The sequence below is a fragment of the Diabrotica undecimpunctata genome, chromosome 1 (assembly GCF_040954645.1).
Source record: "Diabrotica undecimpunctata isolate CICGRU chromosome 1, icDiaUnde3, whole genome shotgun sequence".
Lineage (NCBI taxonomy): Eukaryota > Metazoa > Arthropoda > Insecta > Coleoptera > Chrysomelidae > Diabrotica > Diabrotica undecimpunctata.
Window position 1 is genome coordinate 155,430,886 of NC_092803.1, and position 23,039 is coordinate 155,453,924.

At 32.6% G+C, this 23,039-nt stretch overlaps 1 protein-coding gene across 1 annotated transcript in view; it reads right to left on the minus strand.

Annotated features, from left to right (window-relative positions):
* LOC140432409 (ATP-binding cassette sub-family G member 1-like) overlaps positions 1 to 23,039 on the minus strand; it is a 197,766-nt gene that overhangs the window by 40,332 nt on the left and 134,395 nt on the right. Inside the window, exon 5 of the mRNA XM_072520287.1 lies at positions 11,026 to 11,171. Coding sequence (XP_072376388.1) covers positions 11,026 to 11,171 — 146 coding nt within the window. The remainder of the gene's footprint in view (positions 1 to 11,025; positions 11,172 to 23,039) is intronic.

Genomic DNA, 23,039 nt, shown 5'->3' on the forward strand with positions numbered 1-23,039 from the left:
AGGATGGCTTGAAGGAGAGTATATCTGGATTCATTTCGCATAATATGTCCGAAGAACTGTAACTTTCGAGATTTGATGGTGGTCAGTACTTCTCGATTCTTATTCATTCTTATGAGGACCTCCTCATTTGTGACTCGGTCAGTCCACGGAATCTTAAGCATTCTCCGATATAGACACATCTCAAATGCTTCATGCTAACATTATATACTTAACCATTTTCTTTAACAAAATATACAACGAAGAAAAAATACCAGATGATTGGACCTGACCATTTCCTGACCCTGATGGCCGCCTTAAGGTTTGACGATGCCTCTGACCGAGAAAAAAGAGAAAGGGATAATTCAGCTGCTGCTATCCAAGAATTCTTTAACTTATTTGTAAGCAATTCAAAAGATGCATATACGGTTGGCAAAAATGTGTGCGTAGACAAAATGCTGGTAGGCTTCAAAGGCAGATGTCGCAGAAATGTATATTCCCAGAAAACCCTGTAAATCTGGGATAAAAATCTTATGTATGACTGATGCACGAACTGGGTATTTACATAATGCTTATATTTATGCTGGGAAAGGTTCAGATGGATTTAGCCTTACAAATGAGGAAAGAAGAATGAGCATACCTACTCAAGCAGTTATAAGATAAGTGAAACATCTTTACAATGATAATAGAAATGTAACCGGCGACAACTGGTTTAGTTCAGTTGATTTAGTACATCATCTACAACAACATAAACTCACTTACGTTGGCACAACGCGAAGAAATAAAAAAGAAATTCCTCCAATGAAGGCGACACTTTGTATGGATTTACTAACACTTTTATCCCGTACAACTAAGAAAAATAAAGCTGTGATATTAATATCTTCCGTGCATCATTCCATAGAAGTACATGCAGATAATGGACTACCAGAAATAAATTCTTTACAACTTGACCAAAGGGGGTGTAGACGCGATGGATAAAAAGTGTGTAAAATATTCCTGTAGCCGCAGAACACGTAGATGGCCCATGGCTATTTTTTATAAAATAGTAGACGTATGTGGAGTAAATTCATACATTATGTTTACTTCGATTCCCGAAAATAATTGGACTAGATTCAAATTTATAGAAACCCTGGCCGATGAACTCGTTTCCTCGCATTTGCATAGAAGATATGAAATGCCAGCATTACAAAGGCAGCTGAAAGAACTGATCGGAAGTATCCTTGATATTCCCGAAAATAAGGCTAACGAAAAAGAAAAGCTTGAAATAAGAAAATATTGATACATCTGTCCATCCAAATTAAGAAGAAAGACTGCATATTTATGCACAACGTGTCAAAAACCCATATGATTGCAATGTTCTCGAAAAATTTGTATAAATTGTACCAGGGTAGAATAGATTTTTCACGTTTTTTGTGATTTGCAGGTTTTGTGTAGAATTTTAATTATGTTGTTTTTGACAATTTTTAAACAAAATGTAGCTATTTTTAAACATACATAAATATATTATATAGTATATGTTTAATTTTTTTTGGAATTTAACTTTAAAAATTTTGTGTTATAAAGCATGTTACCATTTTTTTTTTGTTATAAGTCCTACAGGTTGATTTTTTCTTTTTCACTAAATAAAAATGACATTACAATATTGTTTTATTATTAAAAACTGTTTTATTGCATTTTTTAGGTGCCAGCTTGACAAAAACAGCTTTTTTAGCCAGGAGTCTGTCAGACTCATGGTCACCATTTATGTAATTAAAAATAGGGTCACCAGTTAAGGGTTAAAGAACTGGTTCGCCCAAAGATTTACCACAGCTTCTAGGTGGGGATAGTGTCAAACAAATAGCATGCTTCATGCATTATGTGGAAAAAATATATGTTTACAACGTTGCAACAATGTAACAATTGTTTATATTATGATATATATTTAATAGGCAGGTATTTAATATTCATTTGCAGGTGATCATTTAATTTTATCAGAACACTTTTTTATTGGATTCACCAAGTGGACTGATACTGCATTTTGGGGCGCGTGTATCTACTACAAGGTTAAAAGAAATTTATGAAGCCTGAATATGTAATATGGTTCATAATTAATCATTTGATCATATTTTGTTTTCTATTTATGTGTGAATTTCAACGCGATGACTGATTTCCTGTTGATTTATAACGATTGCACTTTTATAAATAATTAGTATTATTAGTGTTTAATAATTATAGCGAGGCTATAATTTGGTTTGAATAATATGCAATTTTTAACCGCAGAGATTTTAATAATATGCAATTTCTAGCCGCAGAGATGAATCGGTTAAACTTTTAATCATGTAAACCACGTCAGTGAATTTCCCGTAGCTTATGGTTAATCATTAGGGAAATAAGTAACTATAACAGATATAAATGATAAATCATTGTACTAATGTACTAATAATATACCATTAGAATGTTATATTATTTTAAAATGTGTTATAAATATGATCTGTGTAAGATCTATAAAGGAATAAGATTAAATGAAGAAAAATGAACGAAACAGCGAATTGGAATCAGTAATGGAGAGAAACCGAGAATATGGAAACACTTAAACGAAGGTAATGTCTAGTTTAACTAAAAAACGGACAAGAGAATAAATTTGGGTAATATGTGTATTATATGCATTTGTGCAGAAAGTACTTGTATTATGGATAAGTTGTAGCCCGGTGTTCAAGAAAAATACTGAAGAGCCTCCACTTATAAAAAAATTATATTGGCTGAGACCGCACTAAACAAACATTATTTCTAATGACACTGAACTTACTGAATGTTAAATAAAGTGTTCAATATAATATAGCCTTAGTTAAATATAATCTTTGATTAATTAAACTTTTAAACCGTCGGATTTCAATACAAAGTTCAACCACGATTTTATTCCTTATGCCTTTCTGTGTACTGAAAATGTCATATGAAGGGTACAGGAAAAAAACCAGATATGTCACTTTTTATTGAAAATCTGTGTAGAGGCGTCATTAAATTCTTCGAATGACGATCTATATTTTAGAGTACTAAAACTGGAAAAAAACTACCGTAGTATGGCGTAAAACAATGTCTAAAATATAGCGTGCCGAATAAAAACCAGCTTAGTCCAAACGTCCAGGGGAAAACCAGCGATGGCATGTGAACAAACCGGCTGATGCAATATTTATTTTTAAGAAACGTGCCAGTATTATTGTAGCCGCAAAAGTATAACTTCTTGTTTGTTTGTATGATTATTAATAAACGATTATGGCTAACAGTGATTTGGAGGGGTCCGTTGAGAACAAATTTATGCCTTCAAAAAAAAAGGAAGACTACCGTCCGGATGTCAGAGGTCCCTAAAATGTTTAAGTTATCTACTCATGAAGCGGGACAGCCTTGTAACTGCTTAAGGTTTAAGTGCTTTTAGGTAATTAATAAGGAGCAAAGAAAATAAATATTAAGAAATTTTAATGTTCTGCGCTTTAATAATGAGCTAAATTATTATTTGGCTGGTTATATAATACTGCCAGTTTCTATGATGCAAGTTATGCGCATCGAGTTCGAGTTCACGATTATAATATTCTGGTGTGTGCCAAAGCTTTTTGTTTCATTCATGGGATTACAAAAAACAAAATAAATTATATAAAGGAAAGCCTCAAACGAAGTGGTATAGCCAGACCTGGAAAGCATAGCGCAACACATAGGAAGCTGGATGACTTAACAAAAGGTTTGGTATGTGACCACATCAAAAGTTTTAAGAGTCGTCAGAGCCACTATAGTATGAGAGATACAAAATGACTTATTTACCAGAAGAGTTCACAATCAAAAAAATGTTTAACCTCTTTAACGAAAAACATATAAATGCTCATATAAAATGTACTCATATAAAGGTCTCATATAAAACGTACAGAACAATTTTTAATAAGGAATTTAATATTGCTTTTGGATACCCCAGAAGTGACACAATTTCAAGTTAAGCTTATAAGTTTGACTGGTACTGATAAACTTAGACAATTAGCTGTTATGAATGATTTGCATAAAAGAAAGGCTGAAGTGTTCAAGGAAAAGGCAAGTCAAAAAATCTGCAAAAAAAAGCAACAAAAAGGAAGGCGTCTGCATTGATTTTTCAAAAAATGTTTCAATTCCGAAAATTGCCACTAACGATGTGTACTATAAACGCCAATTGTCTATGTATGTCTTTAATGTACATGTCCTCTCTTCTGGTCAGGCTATTTTTTATATCTATTATGAAGGAATAAGTAAAAAACGATCAAACGAAGTTGCATATTTTCTTCTCCATTTTATCAATAATTATTTACAAGGCCATGTTGAAGAACTGCAAATCTTCTGTAACTCTGCCGGAGGACAAAATAAAAACTTTACTATTTTTCGATTTATTTATTTTGTAGTAAACAACAAAATTCATATTCTGAAAGAAATAAATATCACATTCCCTGTAAGAGGACACTCCTATTTGGAGTGTGACAAAAATGTAGGATTGCGAGATTTGAAGATCTTTGAGGTCCCGGAAGAATTAGAAGAAGTCATTAGGCATTCACGTTACAAACCATCGCCGTTTGTTATAGTGAGTGGGTCAAAAAAAATGGTACTGGATTGGAAATTATTTTTAGATACAATATATTTACAAAAATGCGCATTTAAAACTTAGAGTTTGAAGGAAATAGTGGCATCATCTGATCATAGCCGCCTTATCCGTTCAACATGATGGACCAGTATCTCGATCTTGATTAATACGAAAACGCTTTGACCAAAACTCGACTTTAAGATGTGGAGAATTTTTGCTGCATGTTCCGATATAAGATGGTAAGTTATAAGAAACTTTTAAATACAATTGAGATTTTTTTTTTTTTTTTATTTTTATGCGGTTTAGTAGTCTAAAAGCAGTGACATTTTTCCAGAACCTGGCTCATCTCTAACAGTAAGTTTAAATTATTTATATGTTGATAAATAAATAAACATTAAAAAATATATTAATTTTCTTTTTTAGTTAAAAAGAAACGGCTGGTTTTTTTCTGTTTTATGTGACATTGCAATAAAGCCGACTTTAGTTTTCTTAATTAAAAAACTGTAGTTATAATACTTTATAATAATGTAAACTTCTGTTTGATGTAAACTACTGTATACAAGGTGTTTCAAAAAAAGGTAACCCCGTCTCTAGGGTAGGTAAAAAACTGAAAAATAATTGGGGTTTGCTTAGTAAAAAATTTTTGTAACGCCATCGGTTTTCAAGATACAGGGTGTTGAAGAAAAAAAAATTTTACGCATTTTTTACTGGCTACTGGCAACATTGTAATAAAATTTTATACGAATATGTTTTGGAAGCTGATACATCCCATGAATTTGTTTTTATATCTGATTCTCATAGAGGGCGCTAGTTACACGGATCGTACTAAGTATTAGTCAATATAACTTTTTTAAGAGTATAATTATTAATCAAAATTTCAAGTAAACTTACAACATCATTCAATTTTACACGAAAAAGGTACTCTTGGTAAAACTCGATACTGTGTACCGTTTTCGGAATATTTTGATTTGAAAATTTTGAAGTAATAATTGATGCTGGTAGTAATGATAAAGTTCTAATAGGTTTACCTCTATTTTCTCCAAGTGTGCCATGGAAATCTGACATTTATTGATTGTTATGACGATAAATCAACAATAATTAGAGTTTTGAAACCTTGTTATTTGTAAAATAAAATCAAAATGTACTCAAATGTTGAATACACTGACATGTTATTAACCTTAGGCGAATGTTTAGGATGTTCTAGTGCAGCTGTGACACGTTATGCAGAAAAGTTTCCTAGAAGAAACTTACCAAGTAAAAAAACATTTAGAGCCGTTGAACGACGTTGTCGAGAAACTCTGAATGTGAGACCAAATAAAATAAATTCTGGTAGACCAAGAACAACAAGAACAATTAATAAAGAAAATAATATTTTAAATTTACTTGATCAAGATTCAACAGTTAGCGTAAGGAATATAGCAAGACAAACAAATACTTCTTCTTCAAGTACTTAGCGGATACTGAAAGAACAGCAATTACATCTTTATCATTACAGACAAGTCCAAGAGCTCTTGCCAGATGATCTACCGGTTAGAGTGGATTTTTGTGAAACATTGCAACAAAGGACAGCCCACAATCCAAATTTTTTAAAATGCATTTTTTTTACGGACGAGGCCACCTTTACGCGACAAGGTATGTTTAACTCCCATAATGCACACTACTGATATGATGAGAATCCACGAGTCAAAAGGGTATCACATTTCCAACACTCATTTAAAGTTAATGTTTGGGCAGCAACTTTAGGTAACAAATTAATAGGTTATCATATTCTACCTGGAAATTTAAATGGTGATATGTAGGTATCTTGATTTTTTAAACAATTCCTTATTCGAGATATTAGAAGATTTAACGCTAAACGAGCGAAGATCTTTATTTTTTATGCACAATAAAGCTCCACCACACTTTGATAGAAGGTGTCGTAATTGGTTGAGTAATCATTTTCTGAATCGATGGATTGGTAGAGGTGCAGAAGCTCCGATTCATTGGCCTCCTCGGTCATGCGATTTTAACCCTTTGGACTACGCAGTTTGGTCGTATACTAAGGAAAAAGTCTATGCTACAGAGGTAAATTGACGCCAAGAATTGGAAGAAAGAAAGAATTCAACGTCAATTTAATGACATCATAGTTGATCCCCTACCATTTAGAAGGTTAATGGAATCTTTAGAAAAAAGAATAGACTTGTGTATTCGTGAAAACGGAGGGCATTTTGAACACTTACTGTAATAATTGAATTTTATTTTATGTTCTTAGTCATTAATTTAATTTTCTTCTTGTGAGTTTTGTTTAATTACTAACTATTTTATACCAGCATCAATTATTATTTCATAATTTTCAAATCAAAATATTCCGAAAACGGTACACAGTATCGAGTTTTACCAAGAGTACCTTTTTCGTGTAAAATTGAATGATGTTTAAGTTTACTTGAAATTTTGATTAATAATTATACTCTTAAAAAAGTTATATTGACTAATACTTAGTACGATCCGTGTAACTAGCGCCCTCTATGAGAATCAGATATAAAAACAAATTCATGCGATGTATCAGCTTCCAAAACATATTCGTATAAAATTTCATTACAATATTGCCAGTAGTTTCGGCAAAATCGTAAAAAATGCGTAAAAATTTTTTTTCTTCAACGCCCTGTATCTTGAAAACGAGGCTTTACAAAAATTTTTTACTAAACAAATCCCAATTATTTTTCAGTTTTTTACCTACCCTAGAGACGGGGTTACCTTTTTTTGAAACACCCTGTATAAACCCTTTTTAAAATAAAAATACTTGGTTTTGGATGTTAAAATTCAATTTACTCGGTTGTAAAAAGAAATGACATATCTGGTTTTTTCCGTGTATCCTTTATATAAGATAATCAAAATTAAAAGAAAATTTAGGATAAACCAGGCTTGTTTTTCTAAAATCAAATTTTCCTAATTTTTCGCAATTTTTCCAAGATAAAATTTTTCGTTTTCACGACCTGCCATAGTTGCGGTTGAACCATAGTAAATTAGCATATGCAAATGTTATAATTTGACATTTTACGATATAATTCTTAGGCAAGTTTGTTCCATTAAACATGTCTTTTATTCGGGACTTGTTCTTTCATTATTGGTGGTTATAAACCGCTGAATTAACTTTGCTTTTGATCAAATTGATAATCAAAATATCATCATTCATTGATGCTATTCCTGAATTTTCGGCTAATATTTCTACAGTACCATAACTAAGTGATATGTGGGTCACTTGTTGTTGATGGGTCTGTTGGGCTGTAGCTACTTGTGTGTTCTTACTTTCTGTTGAAGACTTTCTAAGTCTGTTTTTCAGCACTTTATAATACCAAATGAGTAGCTAAGCGTAGAACAGGCGTATGTATTTATGCCTTAAACAAATTTTCCTATTAAGATATGACCGTACACCCTATGAAGCCTGTTATAATTGTGAGCCGATTTAGCTATCTTACTCTTCGTACAAACTCAGAAGTTAGTTCGGCTTTCATCTGTTTATGGTCAATTTTTCGAGTTTGTTTAACATTGAGATATTTGTACATATCATTTTGTTTTGGCCAACTTGCGTATCGAAACTTCCGGGCTGAAACTTTTCTCTGAATAGGTTTAGAACAAGGCACTTGTTTAGTCCAAAGTGCATACTGATTGTCATTTGATTTCAACAGTTTTTAGCATTTAATCTAGATGGTTTCGAGTGGAGATATTAATTTCGAATCATCAATGTGCAACAGATAATTAAGCTGCGTCACAACAGTATTGTTATTTTTTTGATACTAAAACCTGAGTCGGAGGAGTTCAAGTAGTTGAAATAGTGAAATCATCGCTAGACAGAACCAAAGTGTACTCAACTAGTCCCCTTTGGAAAAGGCCCCGGTTAATTGGAATATCTTCAGTTTCGATATTATTTTCACCAGGTAGTTAAATGTGAATTTTAGTCCTCCACTTCGTCATTATATGATTTAAAAAGATCACTATATTATCATCGACTTTATTTATTTATGCAGGACTGAATCAAAGGCATTCTTGTAGTCAGAGAAGGCAGTAAAAAAGGTGTTCTTTGCAGTTCGTTGAACCCTTACCGCATGCTTTCTGTTGAGGCTCTATGATATTGTTTATAGCATATTAGTGGTAGATACACTGAGCTTTACAAGATGTGACCATCTTGTACAAAATTGTAAAATAAGTAATTGGGCGGTACTTAACTGGATTTGAATTTAGATAAGTCACCAAATGGCCGAAGAAGTACAGGAAAGACCAGGCGCAAGTATATTAAAAACGTAGGATAAAGAAAAATTATTAGCATATTATTAATTCCCTTTAAATTAAGTGACTCGTTAGAATTTGCAAAAAACAATATTTGTCGTTAAACACAAACAAAATATATAATTATTATTGTTTTTAGATTAAATTTAATAATCGGTTTAAAATATTCATTTTTGGAGTAATTGGACACGTAATTTTACCCATGAAACCAGTAATTTGTTAAAACTGAAGGTTAATATTGATTGGAGGTATATTTTTTATTTGTGTAATTACGTATTTTGGTTTGCAAGAGCTTTACATTAAATATAAATTTTACACCTGCTACAATTAATTATCTATGTTTTTAATATTCTGATTGAAACATGTGTTTAAAAAATATTTTTTGGACATTTAATTCTTGAAACAAACCAGTTCTATGTTATTAAACAAGAATTGATAATATTTTTTAATTAAAAAAGGACAAAATTATGAGAAATGATTACTATGGACATTTTTTTTTATTTTTTTGGTAAATAAATTAATTTTTTGTTCTTTTTCTATACATGAATATTATATTAATAAAGCGTCAACAAATTATATAAATATAGTAATGTTTTATAATAGCTAATTATAATCTATGTAATATAATATTATAATATATAGTAACTAAACATAAATAACTGTATTATATGATAATATATTTATTTATGTATGATCACTATAGTTTGGATTTTTAGTCATAATGCTTTTTGTAAGTTTAAAAACAAATAGTGAATTACTGAAGATATTGATTATATGCCAAAAATGCAGTATTTTTAATGCTTATTAGGCTCTTTTGAATTCTATGCTTATTTTACTATTTACGCTTATCTACGGCTTTTCTTCTTTTTCAATGAAAATTTTATCTTGTTTTGATATGTTTTACTTGCAATTCAGCAATTTGCCATTTTATTATTCAGGTTATTTCCCGTAACCTAAATAAAAAAAAGCGCCTATAGCAGGTGTACCACAGGAACCTATTATTCTTGGGAAAGTAATTTTAACTATTTTGCCTTGATAAGAATTCAAATTGGGTCAGTTGATCATTATGCGAGCATAATCTTACGTAAACGGTTAGTGGAAAGTGGAATATATTCTATTCTATAATAGTAGGAATTGAGTCGTTTGATTAATACCTGTGAATCCCCGACCTAAGAAACAATCACAGTTGGTGAGCCTTTGCTTGAGAATGTCGTTTCCTGACATAAGGTTCCACTTCTGTTTCATTCTGACCAGGGACGCTACTTTAAATCGGAAGTTTGGAAGACCATAATGGCTTTTCTGGGAATTAAGATTACCAAAATGACACTGCTTAATCATCAGTCCGACGGCATAGTAGAAAGACATAACCGGACCATCAACAACTACCTGTCTTTGTTTGTACATGAAAACCAGAGAGATTGGGACAAACTGGTGTCTCTGTTTCTGCTAGTCTACCGAGGTTTCCAACATGGAGCAACTGGTTACACTCCAGCAATGTTACTGACTGGTCGAGAGATGAAGCTTCTCGATCATCATACATGGCAATCTACCAGAGAGAGAGGCGGACCAAGAGACACTTCCAGAGTTTGTCAGCGACCTATAGGATCAACTGATTAAGCTACACGATTTCGCCATGAATAAGCTACTCACCAGTGACCGGATGAAGGTAAGGTTCGGTTAGGTACTTCATTTAACCTCTAAACTCACAGAAAAAAAGTAACAATCATATCTTTTAGAAATATAAATAAATAGCAGATGTCAGGATAATAATATTTATTATAAAAAGAGACGTTAAAATGGACAGTACCTATACGTGTCAAGTTATAAAGAAAAGTACCCTTCCAGAGAAAGCCTGTTAGCAATATAGGTGGAAAATAGGAATAAGCGCAGGTCAAGATAGATGGAAAGATGATATAGACGATGATGCAATAATGACTTGCGCTGCAAATTTTCAACTTTTGGCAATAAACTTCAAATAATTCCGCAAAATTATAATTTTGCGATAATATCATCATAATTAAACATTTAAAGAAATTTATAATTGTCACCAGAACTATTCGTCCGGAAATATTCTTATTTTTAACTCAGGATTCTCTAGTAAAATTATTTACATATACAAATTAAATTCTCTCTATATTTATCGCCATGTCCCGTGATTGGCATAAAATTATTAATATATTCCAAACAGACAATAATTTAATCACAAATGCAACACTTACGTTGTTGGTTCGTCGAGAAACAATATCGGTGGATTACTAAGTAGCTCCAGTGCCACGGCCAATCGTTTCCTTTGTCCTCCAGATAATTTTGCTGTTAGCGTATGTTGGCATTCGTCTAAACCCAGCATTTTCAGGATTCCTGTAATCTAAAAGATAAAGAAATTTATTATTCAAATAGGTACTTAAGGTTTTTTAAATATCATCTAAAGAAGAGAGTTAAACTTAAATTCAAAAGAAAGAAAACCCCCTGGTGAATTTTCCTTATAGGAATTAATACACTATGTATGTTTAGACTTTTAGAGTAAAGCTTTAAAAAATATTCTAAATACCGTAAAAAGAATTAAATGATAATTGAAAAAATACTAGACTCTACCTCATTAATTGACTTCTGGTATAATCAAAAAGGTTTTTAAATATGAAAAATGAGATTTTGGAGATTTTAAATAAGTGGAGAAAATTTAACGTGAGGAAAGTTCGGTCCCATGAGTTATAAAGTATAATAAAAGAAAAATAAGAAAGGCAAAAGAACGTATCATTCACAAAAATGTAAGGAAATTAAAGCTTGCAAAACAAATATGACAACTTCAATTTGAATAAAAAAGTCAACGAACTAGCTCGAGTAATAAAACGGAAAAACTTGACTATACCTACTGTTAGACAGAGAGAGAAATATTATTATAGAAACGGCATAAAAATTACGTAGGTGGAAGATTATATAGTGTAATTATTTCCAGACCAGAGACCATACCTATATGAATAATCTCAGCGAAGACGTAGGACGTAAAATGACTAAGGCAACGATTATTTTATGCAATAAGATCGATAAAAACTAATAAATCTCCTGGTACAGATCAAATACTAAGCGAGTAATTGAAGTTAATCATTGATAAAAACTTGAATATTTTAGTGCGACCGTTCCTGTCATCTGCTTGTAGACCTCTATCTTCCATTGCACCATTTACATCTTGTCTCCACGATCTTCTTAGTATTGCCTTCTTCCTACAGTTGGTGAGGATCCACTATAACATTTTGATTCAAATTCTCTTTGGCTATCTTTGATCATTCATCTTTTCGACATGGCCATACTATGTCATCCTTTTGCATTCTATAGATAGCTAAAGGTAGCTAAGGTAGCTAAAGCCTATTCAAAAACTATCAACATAGAAGGTATGCATAAAATAGCTTTCAGGTCGTAGTGTGGAAAGGACTATGAGTTCCAATAATTACTAAGAAAATACTAGATACTTAAAATTTAGCACAACGTAGCCAAAAAAGATTTTTTCTATATGGAGTAGACTGCTAAAATTAAGATTATTACTACAATCATCATCATCATCATCATGATCCGCATATTCTACCGATTATGGTGTAGCCTCACTTACATATTTATTCTTCATATCTACCGACGATTGTCTAAAATTCGCTTTTCTGTGCCATGTTGTACCGGCTTGTTTCCTTGTGTCATAGTCCAATCTTAAATTAGGACGTCTTCTTGGTCTCTTGACGCCTCTTGGATACCACAGTGTAATTCTAGTGGACCACCTATTGTCAGTTCTTCTCGCTAAATGTCCCGCCCGCTGCCATTTTAAAGATTTAATTCTATGGATTACATCAATAACGTTGGTTTTCTGACTGATCCATTCTATTCTTTTTCGATCTCTCTTTGTTATACCTAGCATGCGTCGCTCCATTAACCTTGCGACTTTGAGTTTCGATATTACCTCTTTCTTTGGTGTCCAAGTTTCGCAGCCGTATGTCATGGTTGGTAGTATATACTGGGCCCTGATTCTAATTGAGATTTCGACTCAAAACATGTCGAAATTAATATGGCGACGTCGAAATGCGACTTTGCGAGCCTTGCGAATTTCAGCTGAACTAACCAAACGACGTCACTAATTATTTTCGATTTATCGAAATTAATTTCAACTTCAAGAAAGTGGTTGAAATTTTATTTCGAGTCGAAATTAATCTGACATGACTGGCTGGACTGGGAGAAGTGAACTTAGGATCAGGGTTCAGTTTAGGTAGGCGGTGTTGTGTTTTGATTCTTGCAAGGAAAACTGAGGCAAAAAGTATTAATATGGCTGCGTTTTACGGACATTTGCTGGTTTCGGAGGAATTAGAGAGGATAGATATCCGACGCTCACAACGGAGGATAAGAAGAATGTTACGGGATACTCAAAATCATTTTTCACTAAGTAATGCTCAATTTAGGCAGCGATTCTGGCTTAATAAACAAGCTGCAAATTATTTGATAAGGGTATTAGAATCATATTTGGAGGAGGGTGTTTATGCCTCTAGGATACCCAAAATGTTTAGGGTAAGTATTATTAAGCTGCAGTAAATTTAAAAATATATTAGAATATAACCATAAAGTCAAATCTTAGTGGTTATATTAACCTTAATGGTTATAACTTAGGATCTCCCACATCGTCTTTTTTCTTTCCTTGCCATCTTTTCTTTCAATTTAAAATATAATTGAGAATGGCCACTACTTATTATTTAACAACTCAAACAAGAAAAAAAGACGTTCACGTAACGTAAACAAAACAAACAATCAACAAGCGTAGTGCAGCGTGCAGCCAATAAACAAGAGGGCCAACCTAAATTTTCAGCAGTGTCAAAATGATAAAGTAAATACCCCCAGTTTTAACTACAATCGAAATGAATGAGAATCGCTAGCGATTGCGACTGTCATGGCGTAGTCGATTTTAAATTTCGACATCAAAATGAAATAGAATCAGGGCCCAGATTGAATGCTTTTTTCTTCAGGTGGATTGGCATCTTCGATTTGAGTATAACTGCATTTCTAATAAAATAGGTCCAAGCTAGTTTCAGGCTTTTGTTGATTTCTGGAAGTAAGGAGCCAGATTTATGTATTAATTGTCCCAGGTATACATATCCGTCTACTGTCTCAAGTGCAGTGTTGTATATTATTACATCTTGGACATCCACCAGCTCGTTGTACATGGTTTTTATTTTTGTCAAATTTTTGTCAATTTGTATTACTACAATATCTCCCACTAAGTTGGAACCATATGAAAAACTTTTTATTATTAATTTTATGAAAAAAAAATATTCTTCATAAAAAGTTTTGCATGTTCTAAAATCTAAAATACAATCATCAGATATTAAGTTTTTTCAATAGTATACAGGGTATTTTAAAAAATATGAATTTCGCTAAGGAGTAAAGGAGTTATATGACATTCACCAAATTGTTGGGTAGCCTAATTTTGACGAAATGCCCCTGAAGATGCTCTAGGAGCGAAAGTACTTGGGTGAGATTTAATAAAAACTGTGCTGGATGTCTGCTTTTTATTTGAATAAAATTTATTTATTCGAGCTTTCAACCCTATATCACTTTAAATAGATATTTATTTTTCCCTCATTTTACTAATGCCTCGACATATCCACATTTTTGTTTACAATATCAATGCAAGTTTAACTGTAGTTACGTGAATTCTAGGATGCACTGATAAACATATGATTTGTTTATAGCAAGATATGTTTGACATTTACTTTTAAAACATCAGTTGTATTTAGACAAAATTGTTGAAAAGTATTTATAAAATTTAGTAGAAATGCCTGCAACATCAAGTACAGAAAATAAAATTGAGATTGTTTTGATTGTGGGAGAACGTTATAAAACACATAGAGAAGCAGCCATTATTTTTAATAATAGACGTATATATAAATTACACTACAGGATCCAACTTGTAAATACAATACATTTTGGAGAAGGCTATCGCCGTATTCCCGTTCTCCTTCGCCAATCCTCCCGGTCCAAGGCATGCTGCTCTCCAAACCTCTCGATTCCATCGCTTTTCTAATTCCTTCATTTCATGAGCGTCGAGGTCTACCTCTTTCTCTTCTTCTAGGGGGCTTCCATCTGTGAAGTTTTTGGGGCCAACGTTCATCAGGCATTCTCAATAGGTGTCCAAACCATTTTAAACCTCTTCTTTCTATTTTGTCAATGACCATTTCTGTAGCATTCATGTTATTTCTTATAGATTCGTTGGTCTTCCTTGCCAACAATCTTCTCTTCAGATCTGCATTAATTGTCCATACTTCAGAGCCATAACAAAGAACTGATTCAACCATGGTTTCAAACCATGGTTGTATAATAGACTTTCCAATAAAAATATTAATGATTCCACTGTTACAAAAATAGTAAATAAATTTAAGAGAACTGGAAATATAATTTTAATCATCATCATCAGTGGTGCTACAGCTCTAGTTGAGCCTTGACCTTCCCCAGTCTATTTCGCCAGTCGTTTCTGTTCATCGCTAACCGTTGCCAATTTGCCGCGCCGATTTTCCTTGCGTCCTCGTCTACACCGTCCCTCCATCTCAGTCGTGGTCTGCCTCTACTCCTATTTCCCACTGGGACCGATAATAGAGTTCGTCTGGGTGGGTAATTTTCATTTGCTCTTGACACATGTCCAGCCCATCTAAGCCTACCTATTTTTATGAAGGATATTATATCTCTACCATTTACTATTTTTTTATACTTCTCGTACAATTCGAAATTATATCGCCTTCTCCAAATACCATTCTCACAGAATGCGCCCATTATTCTTCTTAGTATCTTCCTTTCGAAGACGAGCAGAAGATTTGCGTCTGTTTTGGAGATGGTCCATGTTTCTGACCCATATGTCAGCACTGGTAGGATGAGTGTTACTGGTAGCAGTACCCTCCGTTTAAGGGGAATTAGAAGTGGACTCTTCTTTACGAAACATATAGTTTTTTGCCGATGAAGCAACATTTTCATCAAATGGGACGATCTCGTCACACAATTGTCACTGGTGGTCTGACGAAAATCCAAATTTTAGTATTAAATCTGGTGACCAACATTAAGTTAAGACGAACGTGTGGTGTGGCATTTTTAAGAACATGTTAATAGGACTTGTTTTTACCAAGCTATGAACGCCGATCGTTATTTGTAGTTTTTACTAACTCATATCAATGATTTCATGAACGACCTTCCCTTCAAGAACGTCAACGTATTTATTTCCAACAAAACGATGCCACATGCCACAGTACATTGAATGTTAGAGAATATCTTGAACATATGTTCCATGGAAAAGTTATACACATATATTCCGATCTTTTTTGGCCTGCTATATCCCGTGACCTAACCTCTTTGGTTATTTCTTACGGGGTAGAAAATGTCTACAAGAAAGCGTTATTTCAAGATATTAACCATTTGGACAGAAATTTATTACATTAATTTGCGTAAATACAATGATTAAATGTATTGAACGAGAAGGTGGATATGTCGAGGCATTAGTAGACTGAGCATAAAAATAAATATCTATTTATTTCCAGTAATAATATTATGTTAGTTACACTAGTTATTACATTATCCTATTTGCAAAATAAATGCACATGCATTAATTACGTGTTTAAAATGTAAAATTGTTAGAAAACATTTAGAAACATTACGGTTATCATATGTTTTATAATCACAAGAGATAAAAATGTTCATTCAAAATAGAAAGATTAGTAAAAATAACAAAACTTGCTTTTTCAATGTAAATGTATGTAATTGTATATTTGAAGGTAGTTTTTAGTTCTGATCAACTTTTTTTAATAACAACTTTTTGATATTGTGAAATACAAAGGTACTTTACTCTTGAGCGAAATTCATATTTTTTGACATACCCCCTATACTACTGATAACATTTGATATCTGATGATTGTGTTTTATATTTTATAATATATTATCTAGAACTTTATGAACAATGATTTTTTTCGTAAAATTTATAATAAAAAAGTTTTCCATGTGGTTACAACTTAGTGGGGACATGTTGGCTATACATATACGATACAATATTATTTAAAAGAACATCAAGAGAGATTAAGTAAGGCTACAGTAGACTGTGCACATTGCACCCCAGTCAAAAGACTATCAGATTCTAGATATTTAATAAATATAATAAACCAAGCAGGGGACCAACACAATTAAATTAAAAAGCTTATCGAAATTTCTCAGGATACGATAAGGAATGTTGAGATCTAAGTATTTAAACGTGAGAATTATACACGCGATAGGAAAAAAAACCGGAAGTTATATCGACTTCCAATCACTAACATATTCCAATCAAAATCAATAAAATTAGGAATCCAGCCAGTAGTAGTATGTTACTAGGTGCAAAATTGTAACAATTTTTTTGATTAAATTAAAAATTAACTCTTTGGATCAGCGGTAAATAAAGACAAGGCAGCATTTATACAGGAATGGCAAAACAACAAGTAAAAATTAGATGCCTCTTTAGCCACAATTTTCCAACTTTTTAATCGCGAAATGAAAACCGAAAGTTTTTGTTAAATGTTCCAAAACTTTTGTTTAGAAATTTAAATAAAACATGGTATACAACACAGAGCAAAAGAGCATAATTCATTGAATATTAAGAAAATAAGAAAGACATTGACAGTTAGTTAAGATTTAATTTCAATACAGAGCATCAGCATTCGCTTATACGTATATCATCGTTATGAAATCCAATACCGACGACAGTGATTATGAGTATGGATATAATTCTTCATTACACTGTACGCTAATATGTTTTCATTTTTTCATTAAGAAAAATGTTAGGTGTTATTGTTATTATTTTATCAGAATATACTTACCATTAAAGGGTGTTTTTTTTAAGGTATAGAACTTTGAAATGGAATAAAACAAAGATGATTTTTATTAATAAACATGAAATTGACTTTATTCTAAAGATAATCTTTTGGTATTTTAATTAAATATGATTTTTGGTATATGGCCGTCATGGCTGGCTCTGACATATTCTAATCTAGAGATGAAATTTTCGATCAATTTTTCCAATATTTGTCGCTGTATATCGGCAATAACGTGGCCAATGTTGTCCTTTATGTGGTCAATCGATTCATGCTTGTCGGCGTAGACTAGCACCTTTACATATCCCCACATAAAATAATCTATCAGTGTTAAATCGCAGGATCTTGGAGGCTAATTCATGGTCCGAAACGTGAAACTATGCGGTTACCAAACGTTTCCTTCGATAATAAATTGTTGCACGAGCTGTGTGACATGTTACGCCGTCTTACTAAAATGACAGATCCTACACATCATAGTTGTTCAATTGGGGAATGAAAAAGGCATTAATTATGACTCTACTCTATGTACTTTCAATTCTTGCATGAGTTGAATTTTGTAAGCACGCAAAGCAAGATATTTTCGCAAAATCTTCCATAAAGTCGATGGACATGTATCCAACGCTGTGCACGATGGCAGATAGACTGATTCGGGTCTTCCTTATGCTACGCTCTACAGCAGCCAGAACTTCTTCTGAACTCACTGTACGAGCTGTCTGTGGATGCATGTTATTATTTAGAATAAACGTGGTGTAAAAACGTTCCATGGTTGGTCGAATTACTTGCTCTGATGGACTATTATATTGACCATAAAATGGACGTAGTGCGCGATACATATTTCTAACAGAACTTCAATTTTCAAAATAAATTTATATAATTTGGAAGCGTTGTTCATCACTTGACAGCTGTCAAAATGGCCAACAGTTAAAAAAGTGTTACCAACTTATATTTCTATACCTCTAAAAAAACACCCTTTACAATGTGGAAAAAATACAATTTGTAATTTTCTTCTATAGATAAATGTAAAATATATTATCATTTAAAACCGTATTTTTCCTTGTCTTCGACAGTGCTTTGTTTGGGAGAACTTTCCCAGCACAGCGGACCGTTTAAGTCAAAGCTTTTATCCATAATCCAAAGACGCAAATTCGTGAAATGTACTATAGAGTTAAATACCATAAGCTGATTTCAATCTTTAAACTGACAATTTAAACGTAAATATTCTGAGAGTCACTAATAATCTCTATCATAATCAAAAACTAAGTAGGTATATATGTCATTTATCAGTTGACAAAGAAACCTTAATTCGCCTCTATTGTCTCTACTCCTCAAGATCTACTTAGAACATGTTTTTAAAGAGCTCTAGAAAAGTATGATAAAGATATCCTAATACATGGGAAACTGCTTCATAATAAAAATAATATTAGATGCCACAAAAAAAAAATCTAAAAAAACAAAGTGTCTAATTGTGTCTTTGATCTTCATTACTTTTAAAATTTACTTTTACTGAAAATACACTGAAAACATCGAAGAAAAAATGCGAAGTAATGGATATGTCGTAGGCAAGTATGAAATGCAGGCATTCTCGCAAAAGCCTAGTCATTTTCGTAATGACTTGGCAGTTTGTATAACGTTTTCATTTTTACGAAATGACTTCAACCTTTTAGGCATTTGCGAAACTACCGGAAACGATAATTTCATGATATCATGGGTAATAATTCTATTTTGAAACAGTGTTGCAAGTTAGGCACAGATCATATAATATAAAAAAGGGAAGAGAAAATGAATTAAATTATTATTATATACTTGTATTTTTGTATAATTATTTCTGCATTTTTATTGTTTTAGGCCTCTTTACGAAAATCACCCAAAGCATTGTTTCGATGGTTTTTAAAAGGTGCCAAATATTCTCTACAATCAAGGACATTTGCACTGACTTTAAATTTTTATTCACCAAAAGAATATGATTTTGGAAGAGCTTTTAATAATTCATTTAGGAAAAGAAAAAAATTTTTTATATTATATGATCTGTGCCTAAATTGCAACACTGTTTCAAAATAGAATTACCGTTTCCGGTAGTTTCGCAAATGCCTAAAATGTTGAAGTCATTTCGTAAAAATTAAAACGTTATACAAACTGCCAAGTCATTACGAAAATGACTAGGCTTTTGCGAGAATGCCTGCATTTCATACTTGCCAACGACAGATGTCCCAGTGAATAGATATACCAGTGAACAAATTACACTACACATTAAGATAAGTTTGTAGAATAGCAAGTAATGATTATACAGGACGCTAATGATCTGCATTATATGACAAGAAAACTATTAGAAGAATACACACAAACACACACACATACACACAAACAAATAATACAAAAAGAAAACACACAACACCCTCAGAATTTTTTTGTCCAAAAGAAGGCTACTGCCTACAAGATCGACGCCAAATAAATCAACCATCAATTTTCATAAACATAATCGATTAATGACTTGTTGGTTATACTGTTTCCTAGAATTTTTAAAATAGTCTTTTTTAAAACGATTTGCAAAGTAGAAATCGAAACGTCAAACATTAGTTACAAATCTAATTTTCATTTTAATAAATTGTGGCTTAATCCTATATATAAGTAATATGTATTTACAATATTGATAGGTAAAATTTATGTACATCGTTACTTATTTTGTATGAAAGTAAAGTGAAAATAACTAATATTGTTTTAATTATTAAAAAAATAGAGTACGTATATGTATATAAATGAACACATTGATCGTTATTACTCATTGCAATTGTGGGTTTTAGTCCCATTGTTTTAACATTATTCATATGATATTGCATGTTGTAGCTGAGTCATACCAACAATAATCTATTTGTTAACGATATTGCTTTTTAACATTAATGGGAATTATTTTTAGAAATTATAAACAGAACACTTATTACCGACCAATTATACGAATTTATGATTGTTTTTGTGCAGAACCCTTTCATTCGTTATTCGGTATTTGTATTTTTTTCAAAACTTTCTCTGTTGCTCTCTACTTTTTACTCGGCCAAAGAAAATAAAAAATAAAATCTGAAAAAAAACATCTACCATCGCTGTCGAAATATTTTTTTAAATGTTTGGAGCCATTCACTACCTTTCGCATTGCGATCAACCAAAATCTGTGCAGCATTTCTCCACTGTACGCAAAGAGCATGGTATCGTCTGCGTATCTGAGATTCTTGACTAGAGTTCCGTTAATGGATATGTCTTCATTTATGCTTTATAGAGCCTCTCTAATAATCTCTTCTGGGTACTTATTAAAAAGTAAAGGGGACAGTACACATCCTTGTCGTACTTATAGTCAAGTTTTTTTTTATTTAACCCCATTTATTTTAACAATTTGTTCCTTCCATTCAGTAAACATTCAATAATGACAACATAAATTCAATTAAGGTTTAAAGATCAGGATCTATCACGAGGCTTTTAGGAGCTACCAATGAATAATCTTTGGAGCAGTTGTTTTGCAAATAATTATTTCTAAGAACTTGTATCATGAGTTGTTGTCTCCACATTGTATCATAAGCTGCTGTGAGTCATATAAACGCCACGGATGTTTTGGGGCTAGTCTGAAAGCCAGCTTCCATATAAATTCTTAGTACTAGTATCTATCACAACATCTCCAATTGGGTCTAAAACCAGCTGGCTCTGTAAAATACTGTGGTACTTTGGTGTAAATAAGTTTCTCCATAAAAGTTTGCAGGCATAGCTGAATTAAAAGTATGGGTCTAAAGTTCTCGGATTAGTCATTTGATTTGCCAGGTTTTGAAATGGCTATTATCTTTACATTTTTTAATTGCTTGATGATATTACTACTAAAGAGAATTTTTAAAATAGTTTACGCAACAACTCCCTTGGTATAAGTCCCATATTAATTAAAAATTCGTTATGTAGTCCATTAAATTCGGGGAATTTACTCCTTTTTAATCTATTGATTGCGGTTTCAACCTCTCCAATGCAAAAATCTGCGCAACACTGTTTATATCTATTATTTTTTTACGAAGTTCCAGTCCTTGGTTAACGTTACTAGTATGCACTTTATAGGATGGGGTCCGGGATGAGTTAACTGTTCTGACAGCTATCTGATCAGAAGTAACCACTGAATTTGGAAAGAAATTCAGGCAAATCATATCTCAATTCTCGTGGTAGAATTGTGTCTGAGAAACAATTTTTTCATTGAGTTTGTAGCTGTCCATGAAAGCGGCATTTGTTGTTATCTCTTGAAGAAAGAGAAAATATTTTCCAAAGTTTCTACAACTTATCTGATTTTAATTTACAGACTCCTTACATTAATATACAAAAAAAATGCTGTTAATAAAGGACAACATACAGCAGCTCAAAATCATAATACATGTTCTAAGACACGAATTTCTACATTACCCAAAGAATCAGGTGATATGGTAACTGTTTGCAAATCATTTTTTAAAAAAGCTCTACAAGTTTGAGATGGAAGGCTCAGATGGAGCTTTAATAAACAAATTAAGAGGTGGCGAATTAATCACTCCGCCACTGAATAAAAGAGGCAAGCATCCCCCTAAGAATAAGACAAGGGAAAATGATATTCAAAATATAAAAGATTTTATTAACAAATTTGCCAAATATACATCCCACTATAGCCGCAACAAAAATCCTAATCATTCGTATCCGTCACCTAATTTAAATATCTCAAAATATTTAATGAAGATTTTCCGTTATCCTCTTACTGACACTTGCAAACGATGTGACGCTTATAACATGAAAATAAAAAGCTGTGTAGATGTAGAAAAAAAGCAGAATGAAAACAGAAAAAGAGTTACACCTACGGAAGGCAGAAGCAGATCGAAGTGGAATGATGGAAGATGCAGCCAAGGATAAAGATCATTATTATCATGCAACCTCTTCTGTCCACTGCTGGACATAGGTCTCTCCCATTTTTCGCCACTCTTCACGGTTCTGTGCTTCTTGTGGCCATTTCTTGGATATTCGTCTAATGTCGTCCATCCAGCGTGTTGGTGGTCGTCCTCTGCTGCGTTTGTCTTCTCGTGGGCGCCAGTCAATTAGTTTTCTGGTCCATCTTGTGTCTTTCAGTCTCCCTATGTGACCTGCCCAATTCCATTTCAGCTTGGCTATACGTTCGACATCACTGATACCTGTTCTTTTCCTTAAGTCTTGATTCCTTATTTTGTCTTTTTTTGTCACGCCGAGAATTGATCTTTCCATGCGCCTTTGAGCCACTCGCATTTTTAGTGCTGTTTTTTTTTGTGAGCGTGAGAGTTTCTGCTCCGTATGTCATAATAGGAAGATCGCATTGGTCAAATGTCTTCCGTTTCATAGCTATCGGGATGTTGCTCTTAAAGATGTCTCTTAGTGAA